General features: G+C 45.3%; 1 protein-coding gene across 1 annotated transcript; it reads right to left on the reverse strand.

Moving 5' to 3' along the window:
* Positions 1 to 14: 14 nt before the first annotated feature.
* LOC133354904 (leucine-rich repeat-containing protein 14-like) lies at positions 15 to 4,370 on the reverse strand. The gene is made up of 3 exons (XM_061572088.1): positions 3,208 to 4,370; positions 1,334 to 1,476; positions 15 to 840 (listed from the first exon to the last, which is right to left on the reverse strand). Exons 1-3 carry the CDS (start codon positions 4,254 to 4,256, stop codon positions 413 to 415), a joined length of 1,620 nt encoding a protein of 539 aa, XP_061428072.1. The 5' UTR covers positions 4,257 to 4,370; the 3' UTR covers positions 15 to 412.
* Positions 4,371 to 16,778: the final 12,408 nt, after the last annotated feature.

Below are 16,778 nucleotides of genomic sequence, written 5' to 3' on the forward strand. Positions count from 1 at the left end.
TGCAGCATCCAGAATGAACAAGAATCTTTATTTATCCTGGATAAATCTTTTTTTTACAAATTTCCAGTAGGGGTGGGTTAGTAAGTTACAAAATGACATTGCACGAGGTATTTAACGGTTGTAAACAAAACGCCGCAAATCAAAACCGCTAAACACACGACTTTTCACCATGAATACTAATTATATCACTTGTTTTAACCAGGGAAGCCTCACTGTGGAGTCTCAATACTCTATTTAAGACGTTGATGCGCATATCTTCATCAATGGATTATTAAAGACCTGCCACAGTGAGACTGCGCCCATACAACCCAAACTATGGACCATATAGTTAACCAATGTAGTCTGCACTCCTTCAACAGAGCAATTGCAAAACTACACAAACTCTTTCTTGACGCCCTCTCATGGCTAGCATTCAGCTCATGGAAATATTGCCATATGCAAGAATAGTGGGGTACAAAGTGGTTGACAGCAAGACATCTCTCTTACCGAGGCTGACGAAGACACTGCTCAGTTCCGAGTGTGCACGGGCATGAGAGTCCAGCTGCACTGGGTGTTCCAACAACTGATCAGCCAGGGGATTGGCGGCTAAGCCCGACACGTAGCATTCTAAGGGCACGGGATAATAAAAAGCTTGCAGGCCAGGTAAGGAGGCCAGGCAGGTCGTCAACTGCAGCAGGGCCTGTAGGGAGAGTGGGTTGTTTTGAGCACGCAGCTTCTGCAGGGCCTGGCAGGCTGGCAGGGCTGCCAACAGCGCTGGGATGTGATGATCAGCCAAACCACAGCCAATAAGACTCAGCTCCTGGAGACGGGCTGTGGTGCGTCCCAGCAAGGAACACAATCCTGAGTAGAGATAGTATAGAGTTAGCATATGATTCGACAAGACATCGATATTGTTATCCAGTAGGCTTTTTTACAAATAACAAATGTGAGTGAGTTCATGTCAATCAAAAAGTCACCTGAAATTAATTCCTGAAATATATATTTGCTAAAAAATGTTCCATTACCTTTAGTATTGTCTCATATTCTGGAAACATACACCAAATGCGAGATAGGTTTGGGCCTGTAACTTTTTATTTAATGAAACGAGTAACATTTTGCTGTTGCCATTTGAGAACTTGTAACGTTACACCACCCTTCGAATCTTGGTTGGAGATTCTCAACCCATCATCCTACTTTGTGGATAAGTACACAGTGGTTGTCCAATGGATAGACTCGATCCCAACATAGGAATGCAGAATTTCTGTCACTGGCTCATGGCTGTTAATCAGAAGATGAGTAGGACATCAATTTAAATTCACATTGCAGCAACAAGGTATCACTGCAAGGAAGTCACCTGGAATCAGCTGACCAAGGCCACTGCCACTGATGTCCAGACAGCGGAGACTCTCCGTGTGGTGTGAGGCCGTAAGTGACGCCATGTCGCCAGGGGTGAGGGAGCAGTAAGCAAGCCCCAAACTCTCCAGGGGAGCAATGCCACTGCATACACACCACGCACAACACTTACGTTTTTCATACCATACGAGGAATCACACAAACACATGCATATCATAAACCTCCATCTATGTTTACACAACACATTCCTGCGGAGGGAGCTGGTAGGAACGTTGGGTTGCTCGGTCAATGGCGGCGTGGTGTATTCCGCAAATATGCCCGACTGTGAGGGCGGGCACAAGCCGGCATATGTTAAACGTTGAGTTTTATAAGGGCACCACAGGGTGACCAGCCCCTCCCCACCCTCCCCACCCAGCCCCTCCCCACCCCGCCCTCCCCACCCATCCCCTCCCCACCCAGCCCCTCCCCACCCTCCCCTCCCCACCCGGCCCCTCCCTCCCCACCCAGCCCCTCTCTGCACGACGGACACAATAATCCCGTGGGCTGGTGTAACCAGGTTCCTACCAGTATTAACATGTATATATTTAGTGCATCAGCCTTCCAGCCTAATGGTTTTCCAGCAGAATTTGTTCTAAGCAGCAAAATCCGAACTGGTTTCAATATTCTGGGCCTCATGAGCTAAAAAATATACTGTTCTATATAGTTGCTCTTGACCAAATATCCCAATGTTGAAAAATTATCCACAAATTACCTAAATTAGTATTACACATAACATTGCCCCCTCCTTCAGAGACTTGGCAGGACCCTCCTGAAAAATAACATTGAGATTCAGTGAGACTTTACTAGGTAAATGAGTGTAATAATATCAGAATGGGAATATTTATTTATACTGGAGGAATCCGATTAGCTATAAATAGTTCTCATCGATGTCCAGTAGACTTGTTAAACAAGGCTTGTTAAACAAACTTGAGTGCTAATGCATTGATACATCAAAACATATTACTGTTGGGATTTATATACTGTTTTAGATACAATATCTACCATGGAGTGTCGTTGTCAATGATTATACAATACTGTATGTAGTTTTATAAATATGAAAAGGTGTGTGTTCTGATTATTGCGACTAATATGGCATTCTCCAGAACCACATTATTTCGTGTTGTGGTCTATAGTTTCACATCTGACTAGGAACTATATATCACAAGAGAGGGTCCTCGCCTATAAACATCTGGCAGTTCAGAATTTGGTTAAAGAAAGCCTGATTTCTAATGGGAAAATGAATGTCGAAACCGGTGCAGTGCTTCTGAATTATATACTAGCAAATGAAGACCGTGTGTGCTAATGGGATGTGTAAAACACTCAATGTATTTTTTTAAGTGAGCCCCATGGTGGCGAGATGTTAAATATATCGCCAGGTATACAGGAGGTCTTGGGTTTGATTCCGACCCTGACCGCCTGCTGTATATTTAGAGTTTGCATGTCTCTCTCCCCGTGGTCGCGTGGATTTTCTCCGGGTCCTCCGGGTTTTCCCTCCACATGTATACACGTGCGTTCAGAGAATTTGGCTGCTATACATTTCCACGTGAAAATCCACTTCGTTGAGCTATCATTTGTGGCCAGGTCGCTTCTGAAAAGAGCCATCATATGGCTCAGTTGGCCTGAGCTGGTTAAATAACAAAAAATTGTTTAGTTTTGATGTTCGTCGCATGACCGCCAAATATTGTCCAAATCGTCTGCTCATGAGCGTTGTTTACCTACGTGACTTTACCGAAAGAACCTAAGAGTATGAATCCTTGCAGTCACGAAACCTTCAAATCTACAATTGTTAAACAGAACCCAGCGAGGGCTCACGGCGCTGCTGCTGCTGCTGCTCACGCCAGCAGCTGGTGAAGGCGGTCGCTCAGCCTGGACGCCTCCAGATTGAGCTCCTTGAGGGCGCCGAGCTCCTTGAGGGCCTCCGCGACCCTGCAGAACGTCTCCTCGCCCCCCCTCTCGGGCGTGCCCTGCGGGAGACGTCTCACGTCCACGTTGCTGTAGGCGAGGTTGAGGCTCCGCAGCTGCGGGAAGCGGGCGAGGCGCGGCAGCAGCGCGGCCAGGCCCGGCAGCCCCATGTTGTTGAAGCCCAGGTCCAGCTGGCGCAGCGCGGGTTCGCGGGCCTCCAGCGCCTCGAGCGCCTCGAGCAGGCGGCACAGACGACGCAGCGACAGCTCCTCGACGCGGAGGTCGCGGCAGCGCAGGCTGAGCGCAGAGCCCGCCCGGCAGCTGCTCTGGAGAGCCGCCAGCAGCGTCTCGTACGAGCTCACGTTCACCACGAGGTTCGCGTGGACAACCACGCGGCGGTGTCGGCGGCGGTGGGTAGGAGGCCTCGGGGGGGACCCGCCGGGCCCGTCCACGGCCTCCCACCTGCGCTTCCCGTCCCCGAGCACGGCCTTGGCGAGAGCCACGCTGCGGGACCAGCTGTTCGTGCTTCTCCGAAGGGCCGTCTCATTCTCCTCGTCCGGCAGGCCCGTGAGGTCGAGAAGGCGGAGCGCGCACGGTGAGCGCGGCCCACCTCGGCCCTCCGGCCCCTCGGCCTCTTCCATCATCACCTCGTCGTCGTCCGCGCCCCGCTTCACGCGGCGACGCGTGAGCGCGGAGATGCAGGCCTGCATGCAGGGCGCGCTGGGCTGTGCGAGGCCCTCCGCCCTGCCCCAGCAGGCGAGGACCTCGGCCAGGTCGAGCACGGGGAAGGGCCAGGCCCGCACCAGGTCCCCGGCCACGAGCGGCCGGTCCCCGCGCAGCGCCGCGCTCAGCAGCAGCGGCAGCAGCGAGTCCGGGACGCGGCGCAGCTCGTGGCGCGCCCGGCCGTGGTCGGACACCAGGGAGCGGGCGCACAGCGAGCACAGCGAGGCCACGGGGAGGCCCCGGGGGGGGAGCCCTGCCATGAATCGTGGGCCACCACCACCACCTCCTCCTCCTCCACCTCCGACCGCTCACGCGAGGCCGCAGCCCGTGGGTCGAGTGGCACTCGGCGGCCACACTTTCAGCGGAGTGATTGGAAAGATAAATCGATCGATTCCCGTAGTCGACATTTGCTGCTGTGCGTGCATGCGAATCGAAACGTTGGCACCGTAGGGGGCGCACGAGGTGTGCATCGGTCAGTATTCTCATTCAGTCGATTTGGGTCTGCCCCGTGACCTCCTGCCAACGGCCGTTCGACACTTCACGTGGCCTCGACGTGCACGTAGCCTGGCACAAGCGCCCTGGTGATGTCACCGCCACTTAATGGCGAATAGCGGTTGTTGTTGCAGCGAACCGTGCGTTTCGGGAGTCGATGGTTTACGATACATTAGTGAATGTAACATCGGTCAGAAGAGAGATACAATAAATAATAGGCGACGTTTCGGACAAAGAATGGGTCATTGCCCGAAACGTCGCCTGCTATGTATTTTAAGCCAAAGTGTTGTTGACGAGCTGCAGCGACAGGCTGACGCCGCAGGTAACAACTCGTGTCTCACAGTCAGAAGGATCTGGGTTCGATTCCCAACTGGGACGACTTTGTGTGTGAGAGTTTTTGTATGTTCTCCCCTTGATCTGCAAGAGGTTCCTTACAGCGCCCCGGTCTCCTCCCATAGCTAAAAGAAAACCCCAATGTAAGTGGTATTGGCCAAACATCCCAATTCTGAAACACTGCCTGCAAATGGCTCAATTGTGATGACATGTACATAGCATCAACATCGTCCCCTTATATGAATACTTAAAACTTTTTTTAATTTTACCATATACACACAGCTCTTTTTTAGAAGCGACCTGGTCACATTTAAATGATAGCTTAACGAAGTGGATTATCATCACGTGGAAATTTATAGCAGCCAAAAAAACGAGACTCAGGGAGGCGCTCCCGAGCAAACAGGCGTAACAATATACCTACTGCACCCAACTATGGATGTCGTGATTTAATTAAATGTTATTGTTCCTTGTGTTGGTAGTTATGTGGTTTAGGAGTTTGGTGCCGATGTCGAGGTTTGTTCGCCACTACGAGAGGGATTCATTCAGTGCACAGAGTTCGTGTTTTGCTGTTCCTCCGTTTAAGGAGTGTAGAATACAGTTGTGTATATTTGTTTCAAGTGATTTGTTTACCTTTCCTATACTTTGCACTCGTATCGTATTTTTTTATTGTTTGTTGAAATGTTCTGACCCTCCTCTACTGGATATCTGTGAAAAAGTGCTTTATAGCTCAGATTACTCCAGTATAAATACATATTCTGATTATGTGTACTATATAATTACTATATGTCAATATAATTGTCATGATGCGAAATGTTATTAATTTCACTCTATGAAGTGTTTTTGTATTTCACAATTGTATTGTGTTTTAATGTACTCGGTAAGATGTAATATAGCTCTACTTAAAAGTGAGCCACTGCAGTGCACTCAGCATCAGGCTAAGACTCTTAATCATAGCAACTCTACAATCAGTAATGCGTATGAAGGTGTCATTTAGCTGTATTGTGAAGAAACATCTCAATCTTATAACGTGCCTCCCACTAGTAGGTAGGCGTACAACTGTGGAAACATAGCTGTTCATGGGCAAAGGGTGAAAAAAAAATTAGGGCGCCACCTTTCACAAGAATTGTGGCTAATGTGGTCTCGCAATGCACGGGATTTTCCACAGCTTACAACCCGCTGAGCAGGTGTGCGAAAGTTCGACACACGTGTGTAGGTGCGATATTGTTTGACGATAAGACGTTCCCTGGACAAGTATCCAGGGTGCACGAGGTTGAGTAAGCACGCAAGAGGGCTGGTTGTGCGGACCTTGAAGGTAATAATGTCTTACGCAACATTTTTTTACTCGTGTATATATTTAAATTGTCACGTGTATTCACATAAGGCTATGGTGGAAAAAAATGCCATTGTGCGCTCTTGATTCTTGTTGTTTCACAAATGTAATTCATGACGTGCTTTGATGTTAACACAAACAATTCTAATGCATTAAAAACAGTTTACACATTCGTATGACTTCCAGTACACACGTGAATGAAATCGTACGAGGCAAGTTAACTAGTTAGTGGTTGTAGTGCACATACGGGATTTGGGGTAATAAGAACGGTTCATTAAATGTTCAAGAAGTTATTTGATACTTAAGGGTACAACTCACTTGTGGATGGGTTTTCATCTCGTTACATTAATGCATTTCGTAAATGTATTACGCTCACCGAGGCTGCTCACAGCAGCATTTGGAGGCTTGCCATCTTTTCTCTCCGCCTGATGAATACCTCTTGTGTTGCGATCGAAACATTGTGGGTTTTTTGCTTTTATTTTAATTTTATTTAATTTTCTATCTACGTGGCTTTACCGAAAGAACCACGAATATGAATTCCTACAGTCACGAAAGTTTTAAATGCTCACAGCTACTTGAGAAGATGTTTACACAATCTGGATAGGAACAAAGGCATAGACATGCATTGAGCACATGTTCACACTCTCAGAATTTCTGATGACAGTCATGAATGGTGGAGCCGTGGCGCAGTGGTTAATACGCTGCACTATAAACCCAGCAACCTGAGTTTAATTACGAGCCATGACCAACATCGGTAGCGAGTGATATCAGAACCAGTGCCGGCCTTTCACTTCACCAATGTGCACTGACTAGTCTGGTGAAGTCTGGTCAAACAGCCCTTATGACCGGCATGGATATGTTTTCATCAAATCGTGGATTGACAAAGGCTGGAATTATGTTTTAAAGTAAAGCATGCGTTGTTGCAGTCTTATTAAGATTCACAATAGATGTTTGGGTTAGGCCACTGAATGATATGCCCACAATTGTGTCGTTAAGACCATCCACCACTCGACACAGCCAAAACATTTTTTTATTTCCACGTGTACAAGTGTTTAACGTGCCAATTATTTCAGCTCACCGGGAAGTTAAAGAACAATCCTCAGCCAATTTTAGCAAATAGATACGCGACGTTTTGATTGAAACTACATCAACATATTTTCATACTATTATCTTTGAATTACATAGTCATAACAACCAATTCAAATGAACTCGAAGGAATGATTGAAGAACTTACAAAAAAAGGCCTCCAAAATTGGAATACAAATAAACTGTATATCCCACAATATATACACGCACAAGTCACGTACAAGTTTAATAAACAATTAAAGATATGGCTAAGGAGTGAGAGCGTGGTGCAGTGAGTGCTTTTGGAAAACTGAGTGTGATCATGGAAAAGCAACATCAATGTGCCTGAAGAAAAAATAATAAATCAGTGCAAGTTTATCGGTCAAGGTTGATGATGGAGTGGCAGCCAAGGCATGGAACGTTTTCCCGCACCTCCGATTAGCACGGTTGGCTACGTATGGTGCGAAATAAGTTCAACATACATACATTCCCAAAGGGAACGTATCCCTGCGTGTATGCGCGATCGGGACAATTTACCACGAAGCATTGCAACATAATGCATATTTATTTATTTCCAGGGCTGACATGATGACTACATTCGGATGCTTTATTGTGTTGCTTGCCACATGCTGTACAGAGGGTAAGTGTGAAATTATTACGCGTTATTATGTTTAATTATAAAGTCGTTAAAGTACAAAAAATGCACGATATACTTTAAAAACGCATAATTGTAGCATGTCTGTATGACAACCATTGCAACAATTTCTGGGTACATTGCGTTTATTGTGTATCCACGCGTCTTGTTGCATGTGCTGTATATTCCATTGTGTGTGTGTGGGTTTGTGTGTAACTTGCTCCAGTGAGTAGTGCAGAGTGGTAGTGGAGCGGTTGTCACGCTGCTCTGCGAACCCGGCCACCCGAGTTTGATTCCTGCTCACGATCAACACCAGTCAAAAATAATCTTGAATCAGTCCTAGGCCTCCCCTAGGTCGACTCGGCCTCAAATTCAGACCTGGTGTGATGTACAAGAACATCACTACGAGGGAGACAAAGGTGGCTCGGCGTGGTCCTGACACCACCCCCTCGTGTGTCGTGCCGGCCTTTATATGGCGCCACGGTGGCGAGATGTTAACTACCTCAGTTTGATGTAGAGGAGGAGGTCGTGGGTTCGAACCCGCCCCTGACGCATGTATATTTGGAGTTTGTGTGTTCTCCCCGTGGTCGCGTGGATTTTTATCCAGGCTGCTATAAATTCGGCACGCGATAAGCCACTTCGTTGAGCTGTCGTTTGTGACCAGGTCGCTTCTGGAAAGAGCGATATAGCTCATTGGGCCTTACCTGGTCAATAAAAAAAATGTTTCTTGCTAACAGCACTTGCCCCATAAATATGTTAAGGCTATACGGGGGATCTCTGTATCTGCCTGTATCTCCATCCCACTCTTTGCTTCTCATGCGACCCTTCAGTGTTCACCAATAGCTCAACGTTGTCCCTGCCATCAGGCTTTCTGACGCCAATTTTACATTGTAACCTTTTTTTCCTAAACTCATACATGTCAACCGCTTACCACCCATCATCCTCTTATCCCCAATGCTGTCACCCCCTGGGAACAGGGTATTGTTGATTCTTCTCATTATTTCTGAATCCTCAAGGATGTTTAATAAATCATGGGGATAAGATTTGTATATGTTCAGGTGTAGCTGCAATGAGGTGTCTGTGCTATGACCTCTCCACTGTTTGTGTCACGTGGTTGTGTGTGCAGCCCACATAACCACAGATTCCCAGTGCTTCATGGGTGCGGTGACACTGGTTTGTCCCTCACCGCTAACTCCAGCACCTGGCTTTCTCGTTCATGGATGATCTTGACGGCGGTATGATATTTTAATTTTAATCGTCAGTCAACAGTAACAACGATAAGCACAATTAATAAAAATCGACAAATATCTATTATCCCTGAGCTGTGTTTAGTGGCTAAACACAGCTCAGGGATAATTGCCAAGGGAATAGAGGCTGCGTAAGAACGGAAGGAGGGTAGGGCTGTTTTTGGATGTTTATGAAGGAAGAGAGGGTGATAGCAAGAATGGCAAATACGATCTTTAAATAGATATAAAATTGTACTGGGAGCCAGTGGAGGGATCGGAGTGTTGGTGTAACGTGGTTTTGTTTACGGGTGCAGGTAAGAAGTCTGGCAGTGGAATTTTGGATCACGTGGAGGTTGGAGACGATGTATTTGGGGAGGCCGTTGAGGAGATAACTGCAATAGTTGAGTTGAGAAGTTATGAAGGTATGGATGAGGGTTTCAGCAACATTTGGGGTAGGGAAAAAAGTGGATGTAGGAGATTTCGCGTGGATGGAGGCATGACGTCCTGCAGAATTGAGTTATGTCGATTGAGAACTGGAGCTCAGGATCAATGCCATTTCTGCCAGCGCTATTTATCCTTCATGACTGCTGCTGCCACATCCATATTGGGAATATGGACACGCTACAGGCTCCATCAGGGCACTGTCTTGGTCCCCGACTAAAGCGAGGCTTCGTCTTCTTTGCAGATCTCGCGGTCAATAGGAATAAAGTAGCGTCCACCCGTGACGTCTTCTATATTATAATATAACATTTTACTTCTTTATCCAGAAAATCACACTAAGTCATATGACTCTTTTTCAGGAGGGTTCTGGATTGAGTTAAAATGTTAAGTTGTTTTCAGCCCGTTAATGATGAGTGCTCATACACGGGCGAGTAAAACGGAGCACCCAGAGAAAACGCACGCGCGCAAGGGGGCAACGCTTAATACCCATACATTGGAAACAGTCTGGCACCGCAATGTCCACTTGCCGCCTCCACAGTGCTGGATTAGAGGGGCGCGCTACCACACTCGCCTTATCCGTGCCGCCTTTGATAAATAGTGGGAAGGCCGTGTCTACGGATCATGAGAACCTTCGCAGAGGCCCTTTGAGGCCATGTGGGTAACACGAGTTGCGGGCGACAGTCGCAGACAACTTCTGGCTTCCTATGTAAGTACGTTGAAGTTCTTTCGCACTGTACATAGCCAACCGTGCTAATAGGAGGAGTATCAGTTAATTTTCACAGCATTTAGATGATGATGATGATGAGAGAAATCTGAAGGCTTTTTGATAACCCATGAAAACTGCTGCAACTTATGTTCGTCAGGTTGTGTTGAGTGAATTCACCCAGACGTGACAACGCAGTCTTGCCAGAGCAGAGGCCCTCTCCAACGATCATCCTGTCCAGCATATATTTTGAGATGCTTTGGGAAAGCACATATTAATTCTAAAATATGGGTTTCAGTGGTAAATCTGTCTCGCCTTTCACATATCTCTGCAGGATGTTGGTGATTTACATGCATTCCTTTGTGCATTAACAGAAGCAGAACACAGCTAAGAGTTCATTATGCATTATCTATTCACGCCTGCCTGCCCGCCCGCTAACACATATATTACGGGGTATACATTTATAATTTATTATTATACAGATGCGATATATTGCGAGATTTGGCTAGTTGTTGATTTGTAAAATGTCGTCATTGCAAATATTAAACAATTACGTGAACTTACAACACACACCGGCGGTATGGACCCCTTGAATTTAAAGGTCGTGTTTCACACGTGTAACAATGATGTTTAATACATAAGTCACAATAATCACAATTGTCAACATAGCAAATTATATCATGAATCTTGATTTGAAACTTTCGTGACTGCAGGAATTCATACTCTTTGGTTTTTTCGGTAACGTCCCGTAGATAGAAAAATAACTAATAGATCACGACCGTTTCGATCGAAACATAAGCAATCGTCCTCAAGGTGAAAAAAATACTTATCATAAACATAATAAATGCATTGTGTCAGCAACATTTTATACATTTATTTTAATTCAAATTGCTTTATTTAAAGTAATGCTTTTGATTATTTGGAGATTTGTCTTGTATCTCAAAAGCTACTACAATTCACAAACAAACACCTTGTGAAAGACCCAACACAAGATCCCTAGGTTTGATTTTACACAAACCTCTTGGTCCACCCTAAACCACATCCGCACAAACCATAGCAGATTCGGCTACCTGATGCACTAGTGGAAAATTATAAACTCTCCAGGGTGCGGCTGTGGTCGTCCAGAACAGACCTCACAACGTACATTGACGCAATGCCTGATCCACAAATAAGAAGCAGACATCACGGCATTACACTGCCCATTTAAAAACAGGTCATCGGATAAAACATAGGAAAATTTTTTTTTATCCGGCCCCATGTTGTGAACCAGTGCAGTCTCCAACCCTGATTAACTCTGTTTCTCTGGCCTCTGCGTGCTGTGAAGAAGGGCCATTGCCCGAAACGTCGGCACTTATATATTTATTGTAAAGCCACTGCTGTTGACGAGTGTGTTGAGTTTGTTGTTGTTGTTTGTGCTTGTGCACCACTGCCAAAGCAGCAGCAGCATGAACACATAATGTTTCTTAAACTTCATCTATTTAAATGTGTAAAATATAACCGTATTATAAAGTAAATGCGAAAGCATGGAGACAAAAAAATGTAATATCAATGTAAGATTCAAAATATGACATCCTCTATTTAATGGATTACGAATTGATTGCTGCCTGGGTATAATGCATGACTCGGGCAACTGTTACGGCTCAAATTGCACGCACAGGACTAGTCCATGCACTGCGTTCTCAATGTTGCAAGCCTTGCAATAACACGTGGCTATGAAAGACACAACTTGATAACTTGTTGTCTTCGGCTATGGACTACAGATCTAACACTCATCATAATCCATACAAACGATGCGATCTACGGCATGTGCATGAATAAGTGCAGTGTCGTGTTTTATAGATTCACCACTGTGGCGAGGTCGTGGGTTCGATCTCGACTCTGTATATTTGGAGTTGATATGTTCTTCCCGTGGTAGCGTGTATTTTTCTCCAGGTCGTCCGTTTTTTTCCTCCACATTTACAAACGTTCGTTTAGAGTATTTGGCTGCTACACACGATAAGCCACTTTATAAAATTATAATTTGGAGCCAGGTCGCTTCTGAAAAAGAGCTGTGTAGCTCAGTGGGCCTTACATCGTAAAATAAAAATGTTAAAAGTTTAATTTAGGGACACTGTTCTGTTTAATGTGTCTGTGTTTACGTCTAAGAGACAATGCTACATGGCTGTAACAATTCTGAATGGGGTTTGAATGAGAGTACACTGATCAGTTTCATGATAAAATATAAGATAATTAAAACACTCAGTTAAAATCAAGCATACTATTCATCGTGAAATAAAGATAATTGTGTGAATATTAAAAATATGTCTATGCTATATATATGTCCCACACATTGTGTAATCATAAATGCAGATGTACTACGATGTAATATATCTACATTATTTCAGTTATTAATGTAATATATACATATCGTGTCGATATGAAAATGCACTTCAACTTTTTAAAGTATATGTTAGAAGATAAACACCTTTACCTCCATATAGTGTCTATACATTATAAAATAATTATTTATATATTTAAACGTACCCACCATAAACACATCGATTCATGTTTACTGGGACACATCGTGAGGTTACCACGGAGAACGTTGACGGGAGTTGTATTTTCAAAAGCCCAGCTGCAATTTTGCGGCGTATTTTCTCCCAACACTGGCCACTTCCCAACCACCACGAATGGGACGTTGATGTCAGTCCGCAGGTCAAGAGAACACCTCCTACGCGTCCGTGGTGGCTGCCGAGGGCTCCCAGATCGTGCTCCCTTGTGGCGTTGCTGACGACTCCGAGAGGCGGCGGGTTCAGCGGATCGATCGCGCGACGGCCCACAGCGGCGTGTGCACCCAGCCTGGCACAGTCGCGATGAAGACGTATAGGATGTAGGACGGCTGAGAAAAACGAGGCACCGTGGTAGATGCGCGGGTTGTGTTGAGCGTGCGTTTTTTGTATTATGTCATCATTGAGCAGTGAAAATAATGAATTGAACAGCAATGTTAGTGCAGAAGTGTTGAAAACGATACACGCGTTTTTAGATATGCACACAAGATAATGATTGTAGAGAATTAAAATATTACACCCCATCACAATGCCTACAACATTATTCAACAGAGTGGTCAAATATGTGTTGCTGATTTTTGCTTACGTGTGTGTAAATATTACGAATGTTTTGGTTTTATTATCATAGCTTCTGCTTTTTATGTAGTTGTCAATGTTTATTTTATGTTTATGTTCAGCATTTTTAGTTTTTTGTAAATCCCTAAAATCCAGGGTTTTGCTTGTGCATTCACTGTTTACATACTGTAAAATATTGCATTGTTTAAGCTTTGTTTTACAATTGTCAAGAATAAAAATCAACTGATAGTTACTAACAATGAAAATGTTCTTTAAAAAAAATAAACTTTCCATTTGCGAAAGAGACTGCGTATTTTGACCATCATCATCAGCCAAAGTCTATCCACTGCTAGATGAAGGCCTCCCCAAGTTGTAATTTTTTCGGTCCTGTGATGCCACAATTTCGGAATGAGGTTTGGGACGTTATCTCCACGCACACTGTGGGTTTTCTCTCATTCTCTAGTTTCCCAGGGACACCGCAACACATTGAAATCCAATACAGATTGCTCAAGATAAGATTTAATAACCAAACACAATGGAGAGCTGATTTATAGAATGTCGCATGGTATCAGTTTGGGATCGTATATATTTGATAGTAACCTTATAGAGGTATTTGGTTTAAAAATACATATATCTGACCGTGCACTCCCCTACCAAGAACATCTCCTTCGTGTGGCTGATGTTGATATAGAACAACAAGTGGGATTTTACATTGAGGTGGTTGAGCCAGATGATTGCATCAGTCGTGAATCGATGTGAAGACGCCTCCTTCGTATTTGCGAATCGGGAATTGAGTTCCGCGGTTCGGTTCTGGGTGGTGAGCACAATCACATACTGCCGGCGAATTTTTCATATTACATTTGTGCATCCAGTGGAGTGTCATCATATGCTGCCTGTCGTGCATTGTGCAGTGAACGCGGTTTAAATAGTTAATGAGGGGTTGTGGCGCAGAAGCTTCACGGAAGATTGTAGCCAGTTCGGGGTCTGACGATGAGCCACCAGTCAGCCAATGGCACAACAGAGAGAGTCTGGGAGGGTTTGAAAATTACACCAAAGGCGACTGAGCCTCCAATAGGCAAATGGCATCCACAGGCAGGAGTTTTAGCCGGACCGCGAGGTCACCATCTCATGGCTCGCCAGGGTATGGCAGTATAGCGAGTGGATTGATTTACATCTGTACGGGGATTTAGTGTTTGTTACCGTCGTCGCACATGCGGGGTTTTTTTGTCGGAGGTACATCAGTTTCCTCCCTCATGCATAAAGATTCAGTATTTATGGAGTTGGCCTACTATCCCAATATAGTGCTACAGAGCTTGGGCAATTGTTGGCGCCAGCTGTGGGTGCCACGGTGGCGAGATGTTAACTACCTCGACAGGTATACATGGGGTCGTGGGTTCGATCCCGACCCTTGACGCCTGTATATTTGGAGTTTGCATGTATCTCTCCCCGTGGTGGCATGGCTTTTTCTGTTAGTCTTCCGGCTTTTCCATCCACATGTAGAAACATGCGTTTCGAGTATTTGGCTGCTATAAATTTCTAGATGGTAAGCTACTTCGTTGAGCTGTCATTTGCGGCGAGGTCGCTTCTGAAGAGTTATATAGCTCAGTGGACCTTGCCTGATATAAAACACGTTACTTCGAAGTGGGCAGGTAGGAACTTGGTCGGACAGCACATTTGTTGCGATCCGTGTCATGCGGCGCAAGCTGTGTGGGGCGGCGCGTCACGTGGTGCTGAGCCCGCCCGAAGCGCTCTATGAAATACAACTCGAGGGCGTGGCTATGCACGACAGACAGACAAATAATCCCTGGTGGGCAGTGTGGAACTGTTGTTCCTCCCTGAAAAAAAATAGTTTAGTTCGGTTTTAATGGCTGCCTTCTCGCCTCCCTGCGATATCCCGTGTCTCTGAATAATTATTTCTCTCTGAGAGCGAACAACTGTGGCCGCTGCAAATATTCGTTTGTATTTATATGTTTAAGTGTATTACAATGATTGTAGCATTATAACAAAAAGAAAATTACAGCTGCATAGAGGTGCATGTGAATTCAAATGGACCTAGTGAAGGTCTAAAACACCAAGATTTGGTCCTTTGGAATGTTCTTCATGTCTTTTGTATCACAGCTCACTGACATCCAATAATTCGTTGATATTGACCAGGCCCCAAGTAATCAGTATAATGCAGAGCAGTCTACTAGTTCTGGATCTCTTGTACATCTTTTCAATGTACAGGAGGATATCACTGTCATGGCTGTAGTGATGCAATAAAAATGTCAAGGTTCATATGGTAATTATTCTTGGTAGCAGCACTTTGGAAGACTCGGCTCGCAATTAGAAGGGCGTGAGTTTACATTTCAGACGGTGGTCGACTCGATACTTCATTCTCGTCGGGTGAATGAGACAAGAACCGATGTCGTCATCTCGACTAAGGGTTGATGCCAATGACATATGCTGTCCTCTCTATTCTACTCTTGTGCGTGATATGTTCAGGAGATAAATGTCAATTTCGGGGTCTGCTGTTGGCCAGGAGAGGGCTTAGGAGAGAGTTCGTTCGTATCATTTTGCTGTTCCTCCTCCATTGGGAAGCGCTGGCTGATGCCCAGATTGTCCCTCCAACCGATCTTCAATGTTCTCCTGAACAAATCTTCGTAATGACTATGTCATTTCACCCTCTTGTGATGTGCTCTGCATTTTCCAACCTTCCTGCTATCAGACCTCCCGACAATTCCTGCTTTTGTGCTGCCGATTTCGGTACAAATCAAGTCCCGCCACTTCCACACAGATGCCAGTTCTCAAACTTGTCTGGGCAAAATCAGGACAGGTACCTACCCTTATGTACAATCGTGACCAAGATTTTACCATGTTAACCGTATTGTTGATAAATAAATACTGTATCATAAACCAGTTGCACAATTAATTAACAATGGAACAAAAACTCAAAAGTGCCCAAAGAAGCATGGAGACACGTGTGCTTGGTATTGCATTGACAGACAGAACGCGGAATACATGTGTAAAGGAGAGCCGACACAAGGTTGCAGGGGGTTCGTCTTTTATTTATTTTCTCCCATCCACACCTGTCCCCAGCCGTCCCAATCTCGTTCCCGCCAACCCCCCCTCTTCCTGCCCGTTCATTCCCTTATATCTCCTCACTTGCTCCTTCTCCTGTCACCGTCCCACTCCCCCTCCTATTGGTGGGAATCCTTCCCCTGACACCCCTACACATGGATTAGCGAACATATGCAGATTATTTACCGAATTCAAAATGTTAAGAAAGCGAAGTGGCCTTTCATAGCGCAACATTTGCGAGAAGGGATGAGATCTGATGGTCAGGAATAATGATGATAGACTAGCAGCCAATGAATGGAATGGCGTCAACCGAGGAGCTGTAGCGATGAAAGCCGTTGGTGTGCAGGCGCTGGGAGGATTACTGCTTCATAGCTTGGGTGAGACCTTCATCCAGCAG

This window comes from Lethenteron reissneri, chromosome 49 (assembly GCF_015708825.2).
Source record: "Lethenteron reissneri isolate LAM-NWPU_2019-01 chromosome 49, ASM1570882v1, whole genome shotgun sequence".
In the NCBI taxonomy this organism is placed as follows: Eukaryota; Metazoa; Chordata; class Hyperoartia; order Petromyzontiformes; family Petromyzontidae; genus Lethenteron; species Lethenteron reissneri.